General features: G+C 32.0%; 1 protein-coding gene across 4 annotated transcripts in view; it reads right to left on the bottom strand.

The window, feature by feature from the left end:
- LOC115889921 (aryl hydrocarbon receptor nuclear translocator-like protein 1) overlaps positions 1-27,888 on the bottom strand; it is a 212,014-nt gene that overhangs the window by 13,367 nt on the left and 170,759 nt on the right. For all 4 annotated transcript variants that reach the window (XM_030910019.1, XM_030910020.1, XM_030910017.1 and 1 more), the window contains 7 exons: positions 23,922-24,091; positions 13,926-14,012; positions 13,542-13,742; positions 7,484-7,715; positions 3,081-3,367; positions 1,651-1,902; positions 1,067-1,243 (listed from right to left, as the gene is read on the bottom strand). In XM_030910019.1, coding sequence (XP_030765879.1) covers positions 1,067-1,243; positions 1,651-1,902; positions 3,081-3,367; positions 7,484-7,715; positions 13,542-13,742; positions 13,926-14,012; positions 23,922-24,091 — 1,406 coding nt within the window. The remainder of the gene's footprint in view (positions 1-1,066; positions 1,244-1,650; positions 1,903-3,080; positions 3,368-7,483; positions 7,716-13,541; positions 13,743-13,925; positions 14,013-23,921; positions 24,092-27,888) is intronic.

The following is a 27,888-nucleotide window of genomic DNA, read 5'->3' as shown; positions in this document are numbered from 1 at the left end:
TTATTTTAAAAAATACAGGTTGTCCTATTTGAAATAACAAGATTTTTATGTAAAATAAATATTTAAAATCAGCAAAAGAATTAATTCTAAAAAGTAAAGTCCAGTGTGTTGATAATAATCTATTCCATTGTAGCATGCATATTTAAATATCTTTAAATATCTCAAAAACCAAAGCTTGTAAACATATTAATATATAATAACCCTTATAATATATGCCTTATTTTGTGTCCAAGGATCCAAATAAGAAATAAAATATCGGGTGTTCCATAAGAAAAAATATAATTTTGGTGTAAATCATAGTTCTGACATACTCTGTACATTTCAAAATAATTTTAAATTATACACATGGTCTTCCCACATATGCCCATAAAATATTTTGTTTCTACATATTTCCGTTTTCGTATAATCAACCGACGCGAATGAGTTGCGCCACCCCGTATATAAAAAAAATATTCGCGATCTACTCACATTTTTTTGAGCCACCCTTTAGAAGTTTAAATATTTTCCTCAAATACATCCTAATACATACTTTATGTCTGGACTACAAAATTCATAAGTTTTTTATTATTAGAACTACAGATGCCCGACGCACCATTGCCGGTAACGATATTGTTATAATTCCATTTCAGATGCTCAGAAACATGTCTAATGAATTTATCTAGTTATCTTTTCAAAAAAAGTCTTTTATAAATAAGCGGTTTGCGATCGTGATTTTACATTACTTGATAGGGAAAGACGTACCGGCAACGCCGCAACAGCACTCCGTCACATTTCTCTCACTCCGACTTAATAAGATCCCTATGCAATTTACTTCCATACATGTAAATACCGACCCAAAAGTAACAGTTGCCAGCACGGTATGATCTAGGATTTGAAATTACTAAATTCGGAACGCGCTCAATAAACTTTTTATCTCGGAACGTACTTTTTCAGACACGCCCTAAAACGAAGATTAGATATCTGATGATGACGTAACGTTGAACGACAGTTGCACAAACCATACAAAGACCAACCAATGAAAGCTAAATCTGCGTGCGCTAGGTACTTAATAATTCATAGATATTACCTTTTGAATTTGACTCATGGGGGACCCTTTGGAACTTATCGACGGACTAATGGGCGACAATTGCGACACTTCAGAGTCCACGCTGCTCATCCTCTGCCTTTTTATGTGATCCGGCGACAGGGAGGCCGCCCTTTTACTACCAACTCTCAGTTTTAGATGGGGTATTTTGGAGGAGGCCTGTAAAAAAAATATGTAAAATTTTACTGTCATATACAGGGTGTTTTTTTCCCATCACAAAAAGTGCCTTTTTGTGATTCTAATTAAATTTTGAGGGTAAATGTTACATATTATAATATTAAAAAATTGTCGACAGATTCACCAAGGACGTGCTGGAAATTTTTTCTAAAAAAAGCATGTGCCTCAGTGGCAAAAAATGAATATTTTAACCCCTTGTAGCGACGAAACAAAGCAGAATCAGACCTACCACTCTGTATATCGACTTTAAGAAAAAGTCTCGGTTATCTTATATCTATTTCTTTATGTGTTTTCTTTTCTATAGTTTTGACAAATTTTTGTGTATTTTTTGTCCTCTTCACACATTCCTTAAAAAATAATACAGTTTTAATTGAACGTTTATAACTGACCTTATTATCTGGCTGTTTGGGAACGACTTCTTCGGCCGAGGACTTGACATTGTTGTTGGCGTTCCGTTGCGCAATGTTCCTTTCGCGCATCTGCTCTTCCTGCGCGCGCAACTGGTCAGCTTCGTTGGCATTGTCCGATCCCGGAGACGGTAAGTTCTGCATAAGCTCGTGGATTGCGCTTTCCACCACTTGGGGATCTTCCGTGAAATCGTCACTTCTTACTTTTTGTAACGTAGCCACCCTTCTCATTATCTACCAGAATACAATAATATGTGTCTATATTATACAGTCTGACAAACGAATCTTAAATATCGGAGCAACGGTAAGGGTAAAATTTTGAATTAATAAAGAAATAATGAAAGAAGCGATAGCCTCTAAAAGAAAAATAAAAGAGGCTTTTTTACTACAATCTAATAAAAATAAATGTATTGTTCATGCATCTCTAGATGTTGTATGGGCAATCGCTTCTTTGATTTTACAGAACATAACATACATAAAAATTAAAAATAACCATACAGAAAGTTTGAAGCTTTTTGGTTTTAACCATAGATAAATGAAACAAGTTTAGATTGGAAAGTGCCCATAAGGACAATGTAAACACTATTTGGCGCTATTTTTGCAACGGTCGCGACCCAAAACTTTCGAAAATTTCGGAGCGGTTCGGCTTTTTCCGGAATTATATCGCCAAATATTGTTTATTCAAATTTATTATTATTTTCGTTTAATTTTATAAATAAAATACAGTGTGTTGCATACAAGAAACTTTATTTTATATAAGGACGCATGTATGAAATACCTATGAAACATTGGAAACCGACGTTATACCGTGGCATAACGTCGGTGATCCACGATGGTTTTTGTAGTTCACAGTTCACAGCACAGCTTTTTAAGTTTTTAATGCCACTTTTTCACAATTATCACCGGTTGGAGTAAATAAAACCTGAATTAAACTTACAAGATAGCAATAATTACTTTGAAAATGGGCGCTATAAACACTTTTCGGAATTTCTTTAATGAGAGCGGTTTAGATTTTGAAAGATTATTATGATTTTTGAAGATTCTGACTTTGACAAGAGAAAATTATTTCTTTTTTTGTTTGCCGTTGTTCTTAGCGACCGCTATAGCAGCGCCAGATCGCGTATAACGGTCGCGACCCAAAATAATTTCGCGACCTAAAATTTTTACGGGCTTTCCAATCTAAACTTGTTGCATTTATCTATGGTTTTAACTTATTTATATTATTTATAGTTATTAGGTAGTAATTGTTAATTTTGAAGTTTAACTTGATATAATGTCATTTTAACAGAACGTCAACGGTTTTTGTAGACGTTTCTGTTTTAACAAAATATATTAAACTTGAAAATACAGGAAAATTTTAATGTGCCCGTTTTTCATGCCGGTGAAAGTAGGTATTATAAATCAGAATTTACCTGACTGGTTTCTGAACACTGTTCGTCCTCCATGCCGCTACTACTGTCTTCAGAATCGCCCAAATTCGACAGCGGATTGCTGAAGATGGCGCCGTACCTCCTCTTCATCTCCCTGATCTCCATCTGGCCCTCGTCCTCGTTCACGAGCGTGTTGACGCAGACGAAGCTTTCCACGATGCCCTTTTTGTCTATCTCCAGAAATCCGAAGGTTTTCAGGTAGATGAACTCGCCGTTACGCGACTTCAACCGGTAGCAAGAATTTCCTCGACTCTCTCCTTTGTCGTACACTGAAGAAGGTGACATTTTAAATTTAAATAGGAGCTGTATATATAGTCTGTGAAACGAATAACTTTGAATTTGACAGTTCCGGCGGGCTTCTCTAGTGTTAATTTTATTATGTTAGCAACTTGCGGCCATGCTGACTGATGCTGACCAATGCCGTCTCTAATAGAACAGCATCGGAGCGAGATTTATGACGTCACGCTAGTTAGATACTACGGATTAATAAATATGTTGTAGAATACATGGAAAACATAATAATTATTCCTCGTATTTTTGGTTTGTAGCTTAAAAATGATAGAGTTTACATGAAATATACATAATATACAGTTAATAAATACAATATATTATACCTATTCATAGTAATAAATACTTTGGCAAATGTTTTACAATATACAAATAATGAATTGGTACATAAGATACTGGGTAAAATTTAAAATATATTCTAAATTTTGGGGTTTGAAAATCGATCTAATTTAACAAAAAACATTCATATTATGTAACATTATTATTATCAACGACATTGCAAATCTATACATTAGCGGTAAAATCTGCCTCTTTGCGGACGATACTAGTTTCACTTGGAGCGGCCGAGATGTTACGGCACTATATGATACTATATCCAGTGACTTACGCACCATTAAATCTTGGTGCGATTCTAATCTCCTATGCCTCAACCTTTCAAAAACTAAAGTTTTGTCATATAAAAGTACTATACAACCTTTTGTACTTAATAACACCACTATTGACGTCGTGGACTCTGTGAGATTCTTAGGACTTGTTGTGGACAACTCTTTAAAATGGGACTTGCACATCGAAGCCTTATCAAAGAAACTAAGCTCTGCCTGTTTTGCGCTAAGATCAGTGTCTAAGGAACTTAACTCATCAACCTCTAGAATGGTCTATTATGCCCTTTTTGAGTCGCATCTTCGTTATGCCCTTCCATTCTGGGGTACTTGCTGCGCGACAAAATTTGATCGTATTTTCAAACTTCAAAAGAGAGCAGTTCGGTACTTATTGGGACTAAACAGTAGAACTCACTGCCAGAATTTCTTTAAAAATTTAAAAATACTGACTCTTCCTTCCTTATTCATTTTTGAATCCGTTTGCTTAATCCGCAAGCACATATTCTCTATTCCGGAAAGGTCTTCTCACAACTATCCACTTAGGAATGCGGAGCACGATATTTATCTGCCAACCCCGAGCTCAGAACTAGTTAAGGGCTCAATACTGTACAATGCCAAGAAAATGTACAATCATTTGCCTTCGAATATCAAGTCACTTTCATTCTTTCCCGCATTTCACAAAGCTCTGAAATCATACTTACTGGAGAGAGCCCTATATGCGGTAAACGACTTTTTTGTTGATGTTTAATCATGAACAATTTAGAATTTTAATTTTAATATCATCTCACGCACTGGTTAAAGGTCTAGTATTTAATGTTTTATAACTCTTGATTTTATGTTATTATAACATGATTTTATCCATTTACAGTTTTCCTTTTGTAAAATTTTCTAGATACGCCTGTGTTCTGCAATGTCCATATATGTTTTATTTGTAATTTTATGACGTAATTTTTTTTTGAATTGATTTGTATTGTATGACATTTTTTTTTTATTATTTGTATATTTGTTTTTGTGCTTTTTTTGTTTTGCTTTGTCGATGAAGCTGTTTTGGCTTTTTGTACAATAAAGCGTTGTGTTTTTTTTTTTCATTATCTAACTAGCGTGACGTCATAAATGTGGCTCCGGGGCTGTTCTATTAGAGACGGCATTGGTCTGATATTTAGAAATGTCAAAAGCTGATGACATTTTACTTTTGACAATTATGACATTTCGTGTTGATTTTTGCAAGAAGAGGAAGAACTGTCACTTGTTTTATTATTTTCCTTTTCTATTTCGCGAAAGTAAAAAGAGTTACCTATCTGATTAGTTTAGGCACTCAATTTAAAGAATATCAGTAACTTTTTTGATAGAGGGATTTTATATTTGCCATGCTAGTAAAAAATAACGGTCAAAATTCAAAGTTATTCATTTTATAGACTATATAAACAATGCATTTCCATACCCATGTTTATAGGCACTTTTTTCATATTTTTTGATGAGGAATCAGTGAGTACTAGTTTAACGCTTTCGGAAGATAATCATATTAAAAAATTTTAAACGTTGCTATCAGTGACGGCTTAACCATGAGACCATTTGAGGTCAATGCCCCCCCCCCTCCCCAAAAAAAATCAGGAGAAAATTAGAAAAACTCATTAAGATAACAACAAGGTAAAGTATACTACGTATAGAAAATATAATGGGTTAAGGTGCGATAGATATAGTTTATATTGGTCATTGACCGCGTCATTCATAGAAGGATTTCTAAGGTAGGCAACTTTATATAGACTTGTATTTAGTAGCTTACTGACAGACGATATAAAAAGTGGCGGTTTTTGTATTTGTCTAGAAACCCCCCAGCGTGTTATTATTGTAATTTGTAATATTGTTTATCAGTTGAGAATCAACATAGTTGATTAAGAAATATCGAGTGCATTATTTCTATATAAATATATTACAAGATTTCAGTCATATCGCAGGAAAAATTTCGCCTAAACTAAACCTAGGTTTTTGTATTGTTTATCGCGTATCGCGTATAATGTTTGGTTTAGTCAGTATAAATCAATATTTAAATTTTTAATATCGAAAAGAATTTTAGTTTTAGTTGCCGTAGCTTTGTCGTAGCCGAGGGTTTGAGATGCAGCGGGAAATTTGTGTAGGTAATAATTCATAATTTTCTGGTTCTGGATAAATGATGAACTCTTGTTGACTGATTCTGGAATAGATATTTTCAAATAGACAATATATGGTGTTTAGTTTGTAAAATCGTGCGGTTAAAAGAAAACAATTATTGCTTAAATTTCGAAAAACGTTTAGAGAAACGAAAATATAATGAAAATATAAGAAACTTAAAATATAAAAAAAATGCGAAATAAAACTTTTAGAAATGTGTATGTGTATTTATATTTTTATATTAATATTTAAGTGTCTTTTAAATCGTACCGTGGAAAATTTGTGTAAAGAACATTGACTGGCTTTTTAGTGAAATGGCACTAGACCAGATGTTTTTTAACATAATTTGTATTTACTTTTAGATTTATATTCCTTTAACTAAACGTACAAGTACCTTTGTAAGAAACCAATTAAATTTGGTCGCGTCTTAACAAAAAATCGACGCAATATTTTTAGACATTGACCTCCCTACAATAACCACGACCCGCCACTGGTTGCTATTAGACTTGGATGAAGACAAATTAATAAAATTGCGTTTATGTTATCAAGGAGGCCGAAAAAATGGAATACCATGCACAGAAATTCGTTATTTATGAGAACAAATCAATAGTTTAACTTAGTTTACTAATACTACGGTTACCCAAGAACGGTAAACTAATAGGATTGCTCATCCTCATAAGACGTACGTTCGCCTCTTCCCGCGCTTCAGCTGACAGTTGCGACGTCATTGTAGTCCTTGTCATGATAGTGTGTATTGTTAGTTGCCTATGATAAACTTATAAAAATAATAGCTGAGAAATTTTGAGTTATTTTGTCAATTTTAAATGTGAAAAAGGTGTTTTTAACGTTTTTAGAGCTATAGTGTATAAATACGTTCATTTTGTGTTGTGGATTGTGACAAAGTGCTTACTAAGTGCCTACGATATTGTTTATTAATTATTTTAAAGCAAAATATGGAAATACTCTAAAAAGAATGCTTGCAAAAGGTGATGCTGGGAACTACTGCTCTTAAAAATGCATTATCCGAGTATTTAATACGATTTATAGTTAATTTTCTATACTGCATACATATAAGGTGTTTAAATAAATAAACTAAAAAATGAACCTTTTGCATCCGGCAACCAATAATGCACGTGTGTGTATTATTGGTTGCCGGATAAGGACTAATGACAAGGACTACAATGACGTCACAGAGCGAGGAGTTTTCGCATGCACCTGGCGGACATTTTTGGCTGAATGAGCAGTCCTATTAGGTTAACTGTTCTTGACGGTAACCGAAAAGAAAATCTATGACTAACTTTTTAAAAATGAAATTCAAAAAGCTGTAGTCTTGGTCTCCAAATTACTTACTTTGTCTTAAGGCTATCATCACCCATCGCACGTCATCCCTGTGCATGTAAAGGAAGGCGCTCTGATTGGTCACTTCGTCTGACATGTACCCTGCTATCAACGATATCCTCTGGTCGCATCCGATGATCCTGCCATCAATTAGATGCCGCGTCACGTACTCATCCTTGGACGCCTGTTGCAACATGCCAATGAGGGGCTCGGGTCGGAATATCTTGGCAAAAAATATCAGGAGCTACAAAAACATTTATCATAAGTCTAGATCAACAAGTGAATCTCTGTTTATGAGTTTTTATCACAGGTTTTTCAGGGTATGTACGGGTGACTAAAGAAATAAAAAGACACGCAACCATATGGGCGATTTCGTGACACAAAACCTGTCTGAGATGTAGCTGGCGTTACAGTAAGCCTATCCGAGAACTCCGAGATTTAGTTTATCTCTGCGCCGCTGCGCGCTGATGGTCGTGCACAGCCGTAACTACCGTAATAACAAGGCCGGACGCTTATTCGTGACGCCATCAACTGGAGGCCTAAACTTTGATTGCATTTGATACACTTTATACGATATAATGGATATAAACTTTAATTGCACCGAATTTTTAATAAATAATAATTAAACATAAAAAACATCAGATCCCATCTCACATTATCCATCGCCATTGTATTTATTTATGCTGTAAGTGTGTCTAAGTTTCTTTTATTTCCTTTTCCAAGTCTATCATTTTTTTACAACAGTAGTTTTTCAGACGTGTATTTCTAATAGGATTTATGACAATTTTTACAATAACTTATATATATATATATATATATATATATATATATATATATATATATATATATATATATATATATATATATATATATATATATATATATATTTTGTTTTCACTCTTGGCTTTAGGTCGTTGGGGTTGCAAAGATGTTTCTAGATTTTGTTCATTATTTTTTTATTTTATGACGACGTTTCGACAGTATATGTCTTTTTCAAGCCTCTTTAAGTACATAAAAACAGTCAGTTAAAATCAATAAGATAAAATGTCAAACTAAAAGGTCTTACCTTGAACGTAGATTCTTACAGAGTTAAAATTTGTTAAAACTGGACAACACAATAACACATATTAACTATTGTTTTAATTGTTTTTGGACATCACACTTTACTATAGAGCACGTACGTATTTCCTAGCAGATCGCTCTGTATAAAACACATTTATCATTTCAAAACCCGATGTCTACTGTTTTTAGTGCGTAGAGGATCGACAGATATATTTTGCTTAGATTTTTTAGGTCTTTTTTATCATTTACCGCGTTTTTGTAGCGTTTTTTTGTATCTCCACCATTTCATAAAATCCTCTCTTTTTTTGGTGATTTTCTGTTTTTAAAATTTTAGTTTTATTAAAATCGAATGTATGATTTTCTGTTGACACATGATTTGTGAGGGCGGTTACATTTTTTTATCATACTTGTGCCCTTTCAGTCTATTTTCTAACCATTGAGAAGTTGTCCTATGTAAACTTGGGCGCAGTTCGAACATGGAATTTCATATATAACATTGCTTCGTTTGTTTAACGGTGTTACAGATTTTAGTTTAGAGAAATTATTAGCTAACAAGTTATGTGCTTTATAACAAATCGTTATATTATACTTTTTATGTAACCCTTGTAATTGTTGAGACAACCCATTTACGAAGGGGAGCGCAATATATCGTATATCTTTTTTAATCTTTTTATTTTCTATTTGATTTTGATTGTTTTTTGTGTTTAAGAATTTTTGGAGTCTATCTTTGAATATTTTGTTTATTAGTTTTTGTGGATGGTTATTTTCTTTTAATGCATTTTTTGCTTTTTTTATTGCAGCATCTCTATATTCTGGTCGGATAGACGAATTGATCTGTCCGCCAAGCCAATTATCACCGATCTTTTTTGGTTAGCTGGATGGTTAGATAGAAAATTGAGATATCTTGAGGACCAAGTTTTCTTTGTATACCATTCGGTTTTTATGGTTTGATTGGTATGATGTAAAGTAATATCTAAGAAGTTAATTTTTTTATCGTTCTCTATTTCTGACGTAAATTGAATATGTTTATTATAGGCATTAAATTTTTCTTCTATATACCTAATTTTTTCTTTTGGTATAGCTGTTAGACAGTCATCAACATACCGATAAAAAAAGGGTATTTCAAAATCGATATCAGATAGAACTTTACTCTCCAAGTGTTCCATAACCATTTGCGCTGCAACACTAGAAATCGACGCCCCCATTGCACAACCCTCAATCTGCTTATAAATTTGGTCTTTATACATAAAGTAAGTTGAGTTAAGCGTAAGTTCAGTAGCTTCAATAAATTCGTTCATCGGGATATCAGTGTATTGCTTAATTTCGTCCCATTTTTCTTCGATTACCTTTGTTACTAATTTAATTGGGATACTGGTATATAGGGAAATTACATCTAAAGATACTAATATGTAATTTTGTGGTATTGTTATATCTTTTATTTTTTCTTTGAGATCAATGGAGTCTCTAATGTAATAATTATTTTTATAAACTATATTATTGAGGATGTTTTTTAAAAATTTAGAGAGTAAATTGAACGGGGATTGAATACAGGATACAATGGGTCGCAACGGTACGTCATTTTTGTGAATTTTAGGAAGTCCATAAATTTTCGGTGTAATAGCATTATGAATTTTAAGATTTTTTGCAACACTTGGAGGAATATAAAGTTTTTTATCCCACCTGTCAATAAGTTCGTTATTTTGTTTTTGATATTTTTTTGTGGGGTCTGTTTTTATGATTTTGTAGGTTTTTTTATCTTCTAATAGTGTATTCATTTTTTTATCATAATCAGATTCTGTCATAATGACTGTTTTACTTGTCTTGTCGGCTCTTAAAACTTTTAAATGCGTGTGGTTCTTTAGAAACTGGTTTGTTTTTTTTATTTTTAATTTTAGTTTATTATCTCTTTTTTGCCTCTTAGACTTATTTTTTAATTTGTTCTGAAAGTTCGTTATTATATTACACGTTTTTGCTCTTATTTCGTCCTGCTCGTATAATCTTAAATGTTTTATACCATTTTCAATGTTACAAATGATTTCATTAGTGGGTATTTGTTTGTCTAACAGCTCTAACAGCTATACCAAAAGAAAAAATTAGGTATATAGAAGAAAAATTTAATGCCTATAATAAACATATTCAATTTACGTCAGAAATAGAGAACGATAAAAAAATTAACTTCTTAGATATTACTTTACATCATACCAATCAAACCATAAAAACCGAATGATATACAAAGAAAACTTGGTCCTCAAGATATCTCAATTTTCTATCTAACCATCCAGCTAACCAAAAAAGATCGGTGATAATTGGCTTGGCGGACAGATCAATTCGTCTATCCGACCCAGAATATAGAGATGCTGCAATAAAAAAAGCAAAAAATGCATTAAAAGAAAATAACCATCCACAAAAACTAATAAACAAAATATTCAAAGATAGACTCCAAAAATTCTTAAACACAAAAAACAATCAAAATCAAATAGAAAATAAAAAGATTAAAAAAGATATACGATATATTGCGCTCCCCTTCGTAAATGGGTTGTCTCAACAATTACAAGGGTTACATAAAAAGTATAATATAACGATTTGTTATAAAGCACATAACTTGTTAGCTAATAATTTCTCTAAACTAAAATCTGTAACACCGTTAAACAAACGAAGCAATGTTATATATGAAATTCCATGTTCGAACTGCGCCCAAGTTTACATAGGACAAACTTCTCAATGGTTAGAAAATAGACTGAAAGGGCACAAGTATTATAAAAAAATGTAACCGCCCTCACAAATCATGTGTCAACAGAAAATCATACATTCGATTTTAATAAAACTAAAATTTTAAAAACAGAAAATCACCAAAAAAAGAGAGAATTTTATGAAATGGTGGAGATACAAAACAAAAAACGCGGTAAATGATAAAAAGACCTAAAAAAATCTAAGCAAATCTGTCGATCCTCTAACGCACTAAGAACAGTAGACATCGGGTATTGAACCGATGAATGTGTTTTATACAGAGCGATCGGCAAGGAAATACGTACGTGCTCGTAGTAAAGTGTAATGTCCAAAACAATTAAAAACAATAGTAATATGTGTTATTGTGTTGTCCAGTTTAACAAATTTTAACTCTGAAAGAATCTACGTTCAAGGTAAGACCTTTAGTTTGACATTTTATCTTATTGATTTTAACTGACTGTTTTTATATACTTAAAGAGGCTTGAAAAGACATATACTGTCGAAACGTCGTCACAAAATAAAAAATAATGAACAAAATCTAGAAACATCTTTGCAACCCCAACGACCTAAAGCCAAGAGTGAAAACAAAAAATATATAGTATACAGGTCAAAGAAACGAAACAAAAAAAATATATATATATATATATATATATATATATATATATATATATATATATATATATATATATATATATATATATATATATATATATATATATATATATTATATATATATATATATATATATATATATATATATATATATATATATATATATATATATATATATATATATATATATATATATATATATATATATATATATATATATATATATATATATATATATATATATAATAACTAAAAATGTTAACTTATTCTTACATGTATCGCATTTAATTTCCTTTAAAACAATATAACAGCAATATCCTTCTAAATAAGCAATAACAGGTCTAACCTTCACATTTTCGATATCTTGTTCAGAAATAGTAATGTCGATGTTAAACCAATCTGATTCAATGTGGTACTTGTATTGCGTGGTATTTCTTTAGACAAGGTATTGTCATCATAAAATCATAAAAAGTATAGATTTTTATAGAACCAAAACAAGTAGATTTTAGGGACATTAATGACTGAATACTAAAATATTCCTTTATTAAATTTGATTGACAAAAAGTGAGAGATAAACATTTATTGACTACTATGATTTTTTCCGTATTCTATTAAAACTATTTTTATATACTATAATATTTTTAAAAACTCGGAAAAAGATATTTTAAAACTTCGAAATATATCTGCTGTGTGAAAAAAGATCCACAATTTGAACTTTTATCGGGTAATTATCAACGCTGCTAAATAGAGTTAGGCCTCCAGTTGGTGACGTCACGAGATTATTACGTCACAGCTTCCCGGCCTTGTTATTACGGTGGTTACGGTACAGCGCAGCGGATAAAGAATACTGTACGGTAGTTCAGCTTTCAGTCGACAGAGGGAGTGGTTGCCGGAGACAGTGTTGCCAGAACCAATGATTAATCCGTAGATTTACAGATTTTGGATACAGTACGTTAATAATACGGATTTTTTTTAACATTAAACAATTTAAGAAAGCATTATAAATAGTATATTGTATAACATTGTATAAACATTATATAATTAATTATATAATTAAACAAAGAACGGCGTCAGAGTTGGCTTGGAAATGAAGATCGCTGTTATTTCATATGTAAAATATTATGGTAAATGTCAATAATCATCATTTCCAAGCCAACTAAACGATTTTTTTCGATCATACGATATATTCGGTACCTATAAAAGAATTTTTATTTTTGTTGTTTATTCTATGTTTGATACGAATAAATTTTCAATACATAAACGCGGATTTTTCATCCAAAAATATTTTCGTCCGAAAAAAAAACGTATTATAGATATTACACATTTTAATATGGCAACACTGTCGCTTTCAGTTCCACACCGTCTTCGATATGCCTTAGCTGGCCGAATTAGAGAAAATAAGTGTTTCATGCGTTGGCCGCAGAACGACTGGTGTCTCCACCGTACAGCACTTGAGACGTAAGGGGAAATCAAATCAGCCTTTTCACGAATTTACCCATCAGGTTGCTTATCTTCCCAATTCTTTCAATCAACGCTTGTACTAAAACGTGTGTTGTAAGTAGCCGTGGCAACATTGTGTGCATTCGTTAATGTCCGTATGTAAAATATTCGATTGTGTGAAGCCGCCTTTAAGTACCTATGAGTTGGATCGAATTTTGCGAGAACTTACGTCCGAATTGTATGGTTCCGGTGCGCCTCCTGACGTGGACGGCACCAGGGCGGTACAGTTCGCATTGGTACTGTCGACATTGGTCGGGGTCATTTGCTTGTGGATGCCCATCATTTTGATGGTCTCGTAGATGGCGGGTTCAGAACGGGGACCCGCCCTCTTGATGCGTATACTGAAATATTTTCGCCAGCCTTGTTCTAACTGGAATCAGAAAAAAATATCAAATGTTTTGCTTTTTGTTTGTGAGAAGTTTGACAGTTACAGTTATTGTATGTTATTGAATATTAAAGTAGAATCAATTCTGTCATTTCTGTAGTATTTACACATTTAAATAGTATAGATAATAAATCATAGAATTATAATAAGTATAATGATTTCACTCACCTCTCCTTCACAGCGCAGGTACGTTTTTAATCTTTCGCGGTCTTCGGAAGCTGTCACTGAATACAACGATTCACCCAGTAAATCTGTCTGAAACAAAGAAGATTTATTTATATTAAACCACAATAAATAATTCATTTATTAGTAAGCCATTATCTACCTTTTAAACTAATAATAATTATTATATTTTTATTGTAAAATTTAAAAAAATTAGTGATTTCCTTTAAAAAAACCTATTATTTTAAAATCAGAGGGGAGTCCTTTATTTAAATTTATACATATAGATTCCATTAGTATCTGAAGTGCTTTATTATTTTCGAATTGTCAATCTATATACAATCGCAGTGGATATTTATAGACCACCTTCGACAATATGGGTTTTAAGCATCTCGTCTACACATAACATTTTCCCTGTTCAGTCAAAACGTATCATGTAATACCTTGTGTGCAGGTGTAGATACCCTCTATAAATCCGTCCATAATAAGATTGGTATTTGGGTAATAACATAAGGTAATCTATACTAATATACCGTATGATCGAATAAAAACGGCGTCAGCGATGGCTATGAAATGAAGATCGCTGTCATTTTATATGTAAAATTATATTGGAAATGTCATCGATCGTCATTTCCAAGCCAACTGGACGCCATTTTTTTTCGATCATACGGTAGAAAATCCTTAAGTGACTGACTCACTGATTAATCACGATCCTGCTCAAACCACTCAACGTAAGAAGCTCAATTTTGGCATACAGGTTGATTCTAGGGTGTAGAGGTTCGATAAGAAGGGATTTTTCGAAATTCCTGTTCCAAATGGGGTGAAACCACCCCTCAAATATTACAATATTTTTTATTTAAAAACGGTCAAGTTTCCGAAAAAACGCTTAAACATGTATATTTTATTTTGTTCTTTTACATATTTTAAGATTTTTTAAAAATGTATACAGGGTGTTTCAAAAAATCTGGTCATTGATTAATCACGATCATGCTTAAAACGCTTGACGTAAAAAGCTGATTTTTGGAAAACGGATTGACTTTAGGGTGTAGAGGTTCGATAAGAAGGGATTTTACGAAACTCGAATTCTAAAGGGGTGAAACCACCCCTCAAATATTTGAATATTTTTTATTTAACAACTGGTGAGTTTTTCGGAAAAACTCTTAAACACGTATTTTATTTTGTTATTTTACATATTTTAAGATTTTTTAAAAATTTATACAGGGTGTTTCATAAAATATGACCATTGAGTAATCACGATTCTGCTTAAACTGCTTGACGTTTAAAGCCTATTTTTGGCAAACGGATTTTTCGAAAGTCAAATTCCAACGAGATGAAACTACCCCTCAAATATTACCAAGTTATATAATAATATCGCCATATTGTTTTTTCTCATGCTGACATAAATGTGAGAAAATTTTATCTAGTTTGTATGTTAATGGAAATTCTTGCTTTGCTTTATCGTCACCACTACAAATGATTAATTTGACGCGAACGAAGTCGCGGGTACACGCTAGTAATTGATAAAATCGCCGATAAAATTTCCAGTGTATACGCTACCAATCCTTCTTTCGTCTGGAGAACTGTCGTCAGTGTCTCCGTTTTACCTGACAGGTAAAACTTTATGTGTAGACGGGCCTTTAAACATACAACTTTTTTTATTACAGGCTGATTTTGATAGCAATTTTTATCTGGAATTCTGCCAGATTCACCTAAAACCAGTAGATTATTTACATGTACCTGTCAAGGACGATCAGACAACAGATAAACATTACACATAGGATTTTTTTCTCTCATTGGGAAATTAAATAAATATTATTCTCGACTGTCTATGACGCCATAGTGTCTTATCTCTTTTTTTTTTGCTTGAATTACTAAAACCTATTATGAGGCTTACTGTAGAATAAAAAGTGTTTTGGATAAAGAATTTTAAGATTTTAATCCAATATAAATGATTTTTTGATGAACATAACATAATAGTCTAAGAGCTAGCAACGTTTTCGAGAAAGTATTTTAAGACGTCTGGCTCTTTGATATATCTTTTACTATGCTCTCTCGAACAGCATGCGGCCCGTCTGGCTGCCGATACCCGTTGCGTTCACTACTGCACATCGGAAGAAGATCCTATATTTTTTATTAATTTAGTTCTATAAACTCTAGTATTGGATATAAATCGAATATGTCTCCATAGCGCAGTGCGTAGAGTTTCCGAGCACAAACCGATGATTCAGAGTTCGAATCCGGGTCAGGGCAAAGACTTTTTTATTTTATTTTCGTGTATATTCTGATAATAAAGTATTAAATAATTCTGGGGGTTCAAAAAAACAAATATTTAATACTTTACTATCAGAATATAAACGAAAATAAGACTATCTATCGTGTAGACCGCGCTTTATACCTTAACCTTGTTCTAAGTTCAATAAGTAGAAAAATGCATTCGGAAGATCAATAGAAACAAAGTTGAGTGTAGTAACTTATACCATAACTTTATCCATAAAGTTTATAGTGTCTAAGGAAACAGAAGAAAAACAGTAGTCCTCCATAAAAAATGTACATTTTTTTATTAATGATTTTTAAATTACACGGTTTTATAAATATATTAGAACCATTAGCATTCAAAGGCTAAGTTACGATTATTAAAAATTTTATGCATTACAGAACTCGTTAAAAGAGAATTAGACAATTTCTTTCTTTCTAAAAAAGGAAAACTTCGCCGCGAGAGTTCTTAATAGTCTCATACAGGGTGCAAAAAAATCATGATTAATTTTTTTTAAATTTTAATCAGTGTTATATCTTTTACAAGTTGATTTTTTCGGTTTAAATCCCTGATTACCTTGCACCCTGGTAATCATATTACTTCGTAATTTATCAGAACGTTCATTTATATGTTTAAAGTCGTATTCTAAGTTAAAGAGAAATCCTTTAAAAATAAAAATAAGACTTAATTGTCCTTGTGGTAGGACAATTAAATACTTAAACAAACGACTTCCGATGACGATAATGTATAAATTATCTGTAAATTTTATTTATGTATTCAATGTCAGCGAAAATAGATAACCGTTGGATGGAGATAAAAGTTTATAATTTTAAGTATTATTCAAAAATTAAGCGGAAAACAGCATATTAATATATGTTAAATGGATGATAAAATTCAGACAAAAATAATATAAATATACAAATCAGATATAAAAAAGAAAATGCTAGGTTGCCGCTTATTTATTAATGATTTGATTTTCCTTACTTTTGATTACACGTTACTAATCGTTAATTCGTTACTTTGATTACTATGATACTTTTTACTGATTTTGGTACTGCTGTCAATTTTGTCAACTGCCGTCAACCTTTGTGTCTAATTTCACCTGCTTAAGGGACATATTTTGAAAAATAGATTCTTAGTACCCACGTCTTTCATTTAATGGACCTCTGTGTGTTAATTTAATACTTCTAGAACTATTACAATTTTTTGTACAAATATTCAAAAGTTCACTTGTACAAAATTTCACCCCTAATTTCACCCTCAGAGGGTGAAATTAGGGGTGAAATTCTAACCCCCTAATAAAATTAGGAGGTTAATATTGTAGGTATTTTTTTTAAATCTATCCTAGAAGTATGAAATTTTACACAGAGGTCACTTAAGCGGTGAAATTAAATACTAAGAAGCGATTTTCGGAAATTCAACCTTTAAGGGGGTGAAACTACTGAAAATAGGGGTGGAAGTTTAACTTTTTATACTATGTATCATTTAGTTCATTGTATCGTACTTATACCTATACCTAATATGCATAGTATTGTATCGTAAATGTAATCAAATGCAAGTTCTATGAAAATATAATAGTCGAATTTGCCAAATACCCTAGATTCTACCGTATGATCGAAAAAAAACGGCGTCCAGTTGGCTGGGAAATGACGATCGATGACATTTCCCATATAAATTTACATGTAAAATGACAGCGATCTTCATTTCACAGCAGTCGCTGACGCCGTTTTTTCTCGATCATACGGTATTATACGACCCATTGTATTTTTAAAGAATTCGCATTTAATAACATTTTTACAATGCAATACTATACATATTACGTATAAGTACGACCCATGATAAATGCTAAATACTTAGTATGCTTTAAGTAATAATAGTAATCAAAGTAACTGTATGGTTTTAAATTCGATACTCGTTACTTCGGGCATCGATGAGTAACGAGTAGTTACTTTTTCAATATTTCTATTATTTATTTAAAAAATCGTATATCGCGCTGACAAGTCTTGCTATTGGGTTGTTATTTACATGAGTGCAAGTGAATCGCGTAGGGATCTTATTCAGTCGGAGTGAGAAAAATGCGACGGTGGACGGTGTGCTGTTGCGACGTTGCCAGATTTATCGGAGATACAGGTGCGCGTTTGCCTAGTCGAACGACGCTAATTCCTAAGTTTTTTTTTCGAAATGATAACTACATAAACTCATTAGATATGTTTCTTCTTCAATTTATTTTTATATTGAATAAAAGGGAGTTTTAAATTCGAGACAAAAGAATTTTTTGGAAATAGACTTGTGTGCCTGGAAACGCTCTACTTATATTTTATTTTTTTTTGTATACTTAGCGTTAATTTTTGATAAGTATTGTGTCAATTTTAGTATATGACGTCTAGACATTGACCCCGCCAAAATTATCATCGATGGTCATTCCCCAGCCGTCTTTAAGGCCGTTTTTTTCGATATAATAATAAACACGTTCCACGTATAATAAACACGTTCCACAAAGCTTCAATATACACCAAAGAATAGAGCTTCAATTTCTATTACTTTTTGATATTAAATTATATTTTATATTCTTATTAGTAATAATTTTAAGAGTCTATTACGCTGTACTGTTCTGGCCGCTCTCAGGGGTCGGGTAAAGCGGGTGTGTGGCCGAAGGAAATATATATTATCTTTCAGAAATCTGCCTAAAGTTTAGCCCGATCCTGTCGTGTTAAGCCACACCTAAAATTCCAAACACACGTGCTCTGATTAAGGCTTGCAGAGCTTCAGCATTTGCCATAAAAAAGCAAGCAATTTGTTACAGAACCATATTAATTATATATCATTGTAATCACCAAAACGCTATATGCGATTGAAACCTGTGTGCAACTGCTGGTAGAACAGCAATACACCGGGAAAACAATAAGCATATTTTCGGATAGTCAAGCCGCGTTGAAAGCACTTGAGGCAACGAAAAGTACGTCCAGGACGATTCTTCATTGTAAGAAACTACTCAATACATTAGGAGATGGAAAACAAAGTGTCGCTAATATGGATACCGGGACATGTCGGCCTAGAGGGAAATGAACGTGCTGATTCCCTCGCCAAAACTGGTGCAGGCTCGCCATTCGTGGGCCCAGAACCGACACTCAGCGTACCAAAAAATCTCGCAAGAGACAGGCTCTGTGAATGGGTTAGGGGTGTAACGCTTCGGGACTGGTATGACAGTCCCGGAATGGAACATGCCAAAACAATCCTAGCAGGGCCATCCAAACGTAGAACAGATGAACTCCTAAAGGCTGGTAGGAACGGAGCGCGTACGCTTACTGCAGTATACACGGGCCACTGCCGGCTGAGATCACACCTACAGAGGATGGGACTGGTGGAAGACGCCGAATGCCGACTCTGTATGGAAGATGACGAAACAATGTACCAGGTTTGAGGTGTTTGGCAAAGTGAAATGGACTCCTAAGAATTTTACGCAAAAATTCAATCTTTTATGACGCTTTAATAATAAAGTTCAGATTTCAGAGATGATTTTATGAGACTCCACGTTTTCCATCCGTTTTTATTTTGACCATCCTACCAAATTCAAGGAGGTAACAACCGCAAAACAAAAATGAATAGTTTTTCATCTGCCTTTGATTAGTTTTTTTCCTAACTACGGTCGAACCTATCGATTTCCTTTCGGTATTCTACCGAAATTGTTCGTGCGTAGAGATCGGTCTTTTTACCTGGCCATCTCGTGCGTCAATCAAAAAAACACCGTTATTATCGAATTCCATGACCGAATACAACGACACCACAAACTAGTATTTTTAGCGGAAAATTAAAAATATTTTCCTGGCACACGAGAATAAACATTGAGCCACTCGACGCAGGAATTTTCCGCTTTAGTCGGTATTTCATAACCGGTAACAAAAAAAAACGGCGTCGTAGTAGCCTTTTAAATGAGAACCGATGGTAATTTCTGGCGGGACGGCACCTATCCAATTAATAATTAAATGGAAAAAATAATTCCGTGGTCTGTATTTTAATGCATACATATTGTAATCGCAAAACATTTTCCAATGCACGTCATCAATCATATCGACATTGACATTAAAGTCTATAAACCTGACTAAATAAAATTTTGTCAAAAATGTTTATTTATTTTTTTTATTATCGCTATGTTGGTCTCACTGCGCCGTGTTCAGCAATGTTGCCCTCTATTATTTCACAATTATCCTAGTGTCAGTCATTATTTTGTATAATATCGTGTTGTTGAATCTTTGTGAGTAATTCTCGTTTTTTTTTGCCTATTTTCATAGTCTTATCACAGGTCTTATCTTAGAAATGGCACTCTTAAGCACAAACAGTTCTTTTAAGAATTTTTGTATTGCTATTCTTGAAATTTGTGTGTTGAAAATATGCCGAAGCATTTAAACAGTCGAAGAAAATAGCTTGTAGCTTCCCTGTATTTTTAAAACTATTTTGAACGAGAACGTGACAATAAAGGTCCTTTATTACCCTTGACTAGACGACACTAAAACTCACAATACCCTAGACAAGGAAAGAGAGTCTCTCTTTCCTTCTCTAAGGACAAAATACTCGGAAGCTGAACCGCGCAACCGCGGTTTATGTCAAACTCAGCTGAATTTTAGAATGGACTTTGTAAACAACAAACAACGGCACTTTTATAAATATCAGAGTAAATATGGCCCTATTTAAAAACAAAGTTAAAAATTCATCAGCATTCCTGTATTTTTAAATAATACAAAAAATATTAAAAGCACTTTAAAGAAGATTTACAATTTGTGAATGTGTTTTGGGGACCCAGCGATACGTAGAACTTTGATAATTAATATTACAGACGGGATTATTTTTAATTTGTGTTGTTTCACTTAATCTTGTGAAAAACACTATAATAAGAAGAAACGTATTATTTGCCCTCTGTTTACTCTAAATATGGTAGTCTGTATAGTTTCTGAAAGTTGCAGTATATTGCAACAACATTTGAACGTAAACACCATGAAGTAAAATTGGGAATGGAAACGCATAACTTTGCCTATGATTTTGCTACAAAGCCTAGAAAGGAAAGTTATAAACTGTGGTACGAAAAACAGAAGATTAAGATAAATTATTATGCATTCGCCAAGTCAAGAAAATATAATGTCTATGTGGAAAAAAACTTACAATTATTATTGTAATCATAGTAAATCAGCCAGGTAGGTAAAATATAAATGAAAAAATATAAAAAATATAAATGAAAAAAAAGCACTATGCCAAATAGTCTCTTTTTATTTTTAGGATACACGAGAAATTGTTCTAAATGAACAGAGAAGGCCAGTAGTTCAATAAAAATACCATATAATGAGCCATAAAAGGAAAATGGATAAGCAAGAATTATTCCGAACAAAGTGAAAGAGGTTATTGGTTTAAGGCTTTATTTATTTTGTTTTTGGTCTTAGTTAAGTAAATATGTATTGACTGTTGGTTAAGGGTTTTATATTTATTTTGTACTACATACTACCTGTACAATGTGGTATTGTTTATTTTTAAAATTATTGTATTTTAAAGAGTGATGTATTATTATTTGCATTCTCACAAAAATCATTATTTTATTTTAAAATTATTGTACAATGTGGTATTGTTTATTTTTAAAATTATTGTATTTTATTGTTGTAATTATTGTATTTTCTTGACATAGAACACCCATGAGTTTATTGCAGTTTCTTCTTATAGACCATAATCGAAACTCCAACATTCTAATAAAATTAGAACTCTCTCTCTATAAATTTGCTTTTTTATTTCTAATATGTTACAGTAATTAAGCTAACAAATTTTCAAACAAAACGTTTATTTCCCCCATGAAAATGTGATTCAATTCAAGAACTGATATTTTAAAAGACTTCCAACTTGATTCGGAACATAATATTTCTCTGCCCTGTACTGTATTACAAATTTTTCTAACCGGTCTTCATTCATATATAGGACATAATGATAATAACTAGAGTAGAATTCGAGAATAATGAGCTCTCTCCAAGTAAGCTATGGTTCTCACTTATACATCAAATTAGATAGTGATCATGCAATCTGCAAATGAAACAATTTTTAATTTACCTACACCAATAATCAATGCAACTTTGACTAAAATCACTTGATGTAGGCAATATAGGCATATTACCAAATATCAGCCAGATACATTAACCACCTTCCTTCTTTAAAATGAGCAAATAATAACAAATTACATTTCGTAACTTTAATGATATTTGTATGTTTTAAAAATATATGAATGCAGATCAGTTTTTAAATATAGCCGTATTTCTAAAAATAGTCTAAAAACTATAAAAAACAAAATGAACAACCATTATTATTCATTATGTTCAAAATTCCCGCAAAGCGCTTTTCGCCGAACAAAACCGAACTCTCCGTGTAGGATCCGAATGCTTCCGAGGTTTTGGTGAGTTTTAGTGTCGTCTACCCTTGACTGCAGATAGAAAAGTAAGTTTGATTAATAAGCACATTACACCAGTTTCAAAGTTATTTCTACGTTAGTTTTTATTAATTTAATTTCTGTGATTATTAGTTTGTCCATTAATAGCACCCTCTTACTGGTTATTACCACTTATGGCGTTGTAAGATGTACATCAATAAATAAATAACCAATAATAACGCTTATAACAATCTTTATAATGGACTAGTTTTTGCCAATATGTAATAAGTAAAATAAGCTATAAAACAAATCAATTAATCACTAAAATATTAGTTATTAAATTAAAAATAAAACGTAAAACTCTTTAAAAAATGATATAATAAATATATTATTTGTCAATTTTAAATTAAGATTAATCTAATAAATCCATCACAATCTGGCACCGCTGTCGCCATCGCTTGTCACTCAAAGTTGATCACGTGCATCGGAAATTGTTTTGCGATTACCATGGACAGAGATAAATAATAATACACGACCAGTTGCCAGATAGAGAGACAAACTAAAAAGCGGTATACAGTGTTGCCGGTTCGAACGTGATATAACAATAAACGAAGGTATAATATATCTAAGTTTTTTATTTAACAATGCTCAATTCGGTTAGACAGATTGAAATAATACGATTTTTCCCATCACTATTTCAAAGATTACTGTGACGCCGTTTTTTTCGATTGCACGGTATTTGTGTAACAATTAGTAATAAATATTTACTATTAGAGTTGTGTGAGAGTGAAGGCCTTCAACTTAATGCTAAATGTTATAAAGTTATAAGTAACGGTTTGTAATGAAAAACATGATTTTTCTTTTAACTATTCCATTAACGACAGAATAATAATGTGTAGCAATTATATTTAAGATTTAGAAGTTGATATTTGCAATAATTTTTTATATATTAAAATAAAAAAAATTGCTTATATAAGAATAAACGTATATACAGGGTGAGTTTTAAATAAGTGCAAATATTTTCAGAGTCGGTAGATCTAGATAAAAGAAACTCTTAATATTTTCTCTTACCGTTTATCGTTTTTTTCGGAAAACGTTTAAATTTACAGTTAAAAATCATAATACATTGTTAATATGGCAACATAGGTAGTAGATCAAATTTAGAGGAATGAAAATATAGAAAAAAAAAATTTAAAAAATTCTATATTTTTTTTTATTTTCAAAGTAAAATAACTCAATTTTGGGCTCATTTGAAAAACGACAATGGGCAAATATGTTTCTTTTATCGAGATCTACCAGCCTTGTAAAAATATGTGTACTTATTTAAGACTGGCCCTTGCAAATATCCACTTACTTGCAAATGTCCCAAAAGTGACTCAACAGACGGAGATACGAACACGATCTTGCCATCGGGACTCAGGATCATCATAAATCCTTTCAGGTCTTCGCCAACCAGCTGTTCCATGATGAACTGGTCCACTTGACAAGGAAAGTCCATCCGCACTCCCTTCGATTTAGCCAATACTATTAATAACAACAACTATAAACAATGTCTACATCAGGCTTCAACTGTTATAAATCTTGTTTTTTTCCATAGCAACTGTTAAAATTGCCTTATATCTATCAAAAATAGTAGATAAAATATAGTCTATAAAATGAATAACTTTGAATTTTGACCGTTATTTTTTACCAACATGGCAAATATAAAATCCCTCTATCAAAAAAGTTACTGATATTCTTTAAATTGAGTGCCTGAACGAATCAGATAGGTAACTCTTTTTACTTTCGTGAAATAGAAAAGGAAAAGAATAAAACAAGTGACAGTTCTTCCTCTTCTTGCAAAAATCAACACAAAATGTCATAATTCTAAAGGTAAAATGTCATCAGCTTTTGACATTTCTAAATATCAGACCAATGCCGTCTCTAATAGAACAGCCTCGGAGCGAGATTTATGACGTCACGCTAGTTAGATACTACGGATTAATAAATATGTTGTAGAATACATGGAAAACATAATTATTCCTCGTATTTTTGGTTTGTATTATTAAAATGATATAGTTTACATGAAATATACGTAATATACAGTTAATAAATACAATATATATACCTATTTATAGTAATAAATACTTTGGCAAATAAACTATGAACCACACAAATGCAGCAAATGTTTTACAATGTACAAATAATGAATAGGTACATAAGATAATGGGTAAAATGTAAAATATATTTTAAATTTTGGGGTTGTCGATCTAATCTAACAAAAAACATTCAATATCTACTAATAGTGATGTATTATTATTTGCATTCACAAAATTTATATGTATATTTTGCAAGTATCAATGTTCGAAAAATTATATTTGCAAATAATACAATATCATAGAAAAAAAGGCGTCAGTGATGGCCATGAAATAAAGATCGCTGTTATTTTATATGTAAAATTATTCAAAAATTTTTGATTTTCTTAGGATAAATTTTGTGAATGCAAATAATAATACATCACTATTTGTAGATATTGAATGTTTTTTGTTAAATTAGATCGATTTTCAAACCCCAAAATTTTAAATATATTTTACATTTTACCCCTTATCTTATGTACCTATTCATTATTTGTAGGCATACCTATTCATTATTATAAATAGGTATACAGGGTGTTTCAAAACAAATGCGAAAAACTTCAGGGGGTGATTCCTTGTTCCAAATAAAGGGTAGTTTGCTTCATAAACGTTGGGTTAAAAGTCAACCATTAGGGAGATATCGCGGTACAAAGATGGCGGAAAAATAATGTTCTTATTTTTTATCTTGAAAACGAAAAGAGATAGACTAATGAAATTTTATGGAAGCATTACTGTTATGAAAACACACTTTCTGGTAATTTTTTTCACTTTTTTAAAATGAGTGAAGGGGGTTGAAATAAACTACCCCTATCATTCTTGTTAACGAAATTTAAAGAAAAATCTTATCAAACACATGTAAAAAAATTAATTTGGATAGTTTAGTTTGTTTAGAAACTTTTTTATCTCCTGTATTTTTTTATAAAACTCACCGATTTGAAATTAAAAAATAAAATGTAAAGCATTACATGTCAGGACTAAAAATATTTTTAGATTAAGAATCTAGTGATAATAATGATAATAATAATAATCTAGATAATAACGTATTGCAGTAGGGTAATGTCAAATAAAACAATATTAGAAACATCCTAAAAGTGACAGCGGCCGACTAGATTTTTCCTAAAAAATTATAGCTGCCCACTAGATTCTTTATCTAAAAATGTTTTTGTCCTGACATGTAATGCTTTACATTTTATTTTTAATTTCAAATCGGTGAGTTTTATCAAAAAACACAAGAGATAAAAAAGTTTCTAAATAAACTAAACTATCAAAATTAATTTTTTTTTTTGCATGTGTTTGATAAGATTTTTCTTTAAATTTCATTAACAAGAATGATAGGGAAGTTTATTTCAACCCCTTCCACTCATTTTAAAAAAGTGAAAAAATTACCAGAAAGTGCGTTTTCATAACAGTAATGCTTCCGTAAAATTTCATTAGTCTATCTCTTTTCGTTTTCAAGATAAAAAATAAAAACATTAATTTTCCGCCATCTTTGTACCGCGATATCTCCCTAATGGTTGACTTTTGACCCAACGTTTATAAAGCAAACTACCCTTTATTTTGAACAAGGAATCACCCCCTGAAGTTTTTCGCATTTGTTTTGAAACACCCTGTATATATATATATTGTATTTATTAACTGTATATTATGTATATTTCATGTAAACTATATCATTTTTAAAAAACAAACCAAAAATACGAGGAATAATTATGTTTTCCATGTATTCTACAACATATTTATTAATCCGTAGTATCTAACTAGCGTGACGTCATAAATCTCGCTCCGAGGCTGTTCTATTAGAGACGGCATTGCGTCAGCATGGCCGCAAGTTGCTAACCTAATAAAATTAACACTAGAAAAGCCCGCGGGAACTGTCAAATTCAAAGTTATTCGTTTCACAGACTATAATACTTTAACCGGAAGGGTAGATTAAATGATACTTTAACAGCGAGGATAGGTTAAAAACTTTATTTCTTCTGGCACGTTTTTTAATTGCTTCCATTTTTGAAAAAAATTGCGTTCCTTTTCATAAGATATTCGGGATTTAAATGGAAGTAGTTTGGATATGGCGTTTGTCGCCTCAGCCTGAATATCTGTTGGTAATTTACTTTTTTCGTTTTGAGCCATTTCTGGCTCCAATTCAATCAGCAATCGACGCGAAAGAGAATTAAAACATATTGACTCAAAACTGACAACTAAAGAGACAGCTTTATTTATTTGTCAAATTACATAGAAACAAAACGCCATAAATATTGTGCTGGGTACAATATTTTTTCTACTCGTAATAAATTCCTTGAAATAATAATTTCTGAATATTTTTAAAACGTAACTCCCTATGGAAAAAAATATTGTTTTATACACGACGATAAAATTGCATTATCGTCTCCCGAGTATCGATGTATCTTTTTGGTAGACGATAAAATACCATTTTATCGTCTTGTATAAAAATAACTATTAATTGCGATTTTTGAAAATTTACTCTTTATTTATTAAAAGAGGAACAGATGAATTTCTGATAGTTATTATCAAGGTGTGATCAAAAAGATTGAAGAAGTGATTCAAAAAGAAATGGTGAACAGAGTTAGCAGTATTAGTCAGAGTTATGGTCTTAAAATAAATATAAACAAAACAAAATTTATGATTATCAGCAAACAAAATATTGAAAATATCAGGATACAAGTGGAAGATCAAAATATAGAAAGGGTAAGAAGATTTAAGTACTTGGGTGAATGATAAATGGGATCCTGATGAAGAAATCAAACATAGAATTGAAATAGCCAGAAACACTTTTTTCAAAATGAAAACTCTACTCTGCAACCGAGACCTGAATCTGACTACTCGATGGCGAGCTACCAAATGCTATGTACTCTCTACATTGTTATACGGAGTCGAAGGATGGACGTTGAAGGCACGGACCATGTCACGCTTGGATTCATTTGAGATGTGGTTATACCGACGAATGTTGAAAATATCCTGGACCGAACGAATAACAAATCTCGAAGTATTAGAAAGAATGTGTAAGGACCAAGAACTATTGACTACAATAAAACGATGGAAAGCAGCATATTTTGGTCATATTTTTCGAAATAACAAATATAGTTTCCTACAGCTGATCGTTGAGGGAAAGATTGAAGGATGACGAGGCATCGGGCGTAAACGGTTTTCCTGGTTGGGGAATTTGCGCCAGTGGTTTAATATGCCAGTGCAATT

Source organism: Sitophilus oryzae, unplaced genomic scaffold (assembly GCF_002938485.1).
Source record: "Sitophilus oryzae breed Bouriz unplaced genomic scaffold, Soryzae_2.0 scaffold_857_pilon_pilon, whole genome shotgun sequence".
Taxonomy (NCBI): Eukaryota; Metazoa; Arthropoda; class Insecta; order Coleoptera; family Curculionidae; genus Sitophilus; species Sitophilus oryzae.
This window is presented reverse-complemented; position numbering and strand designations above follow the sequence as displayed.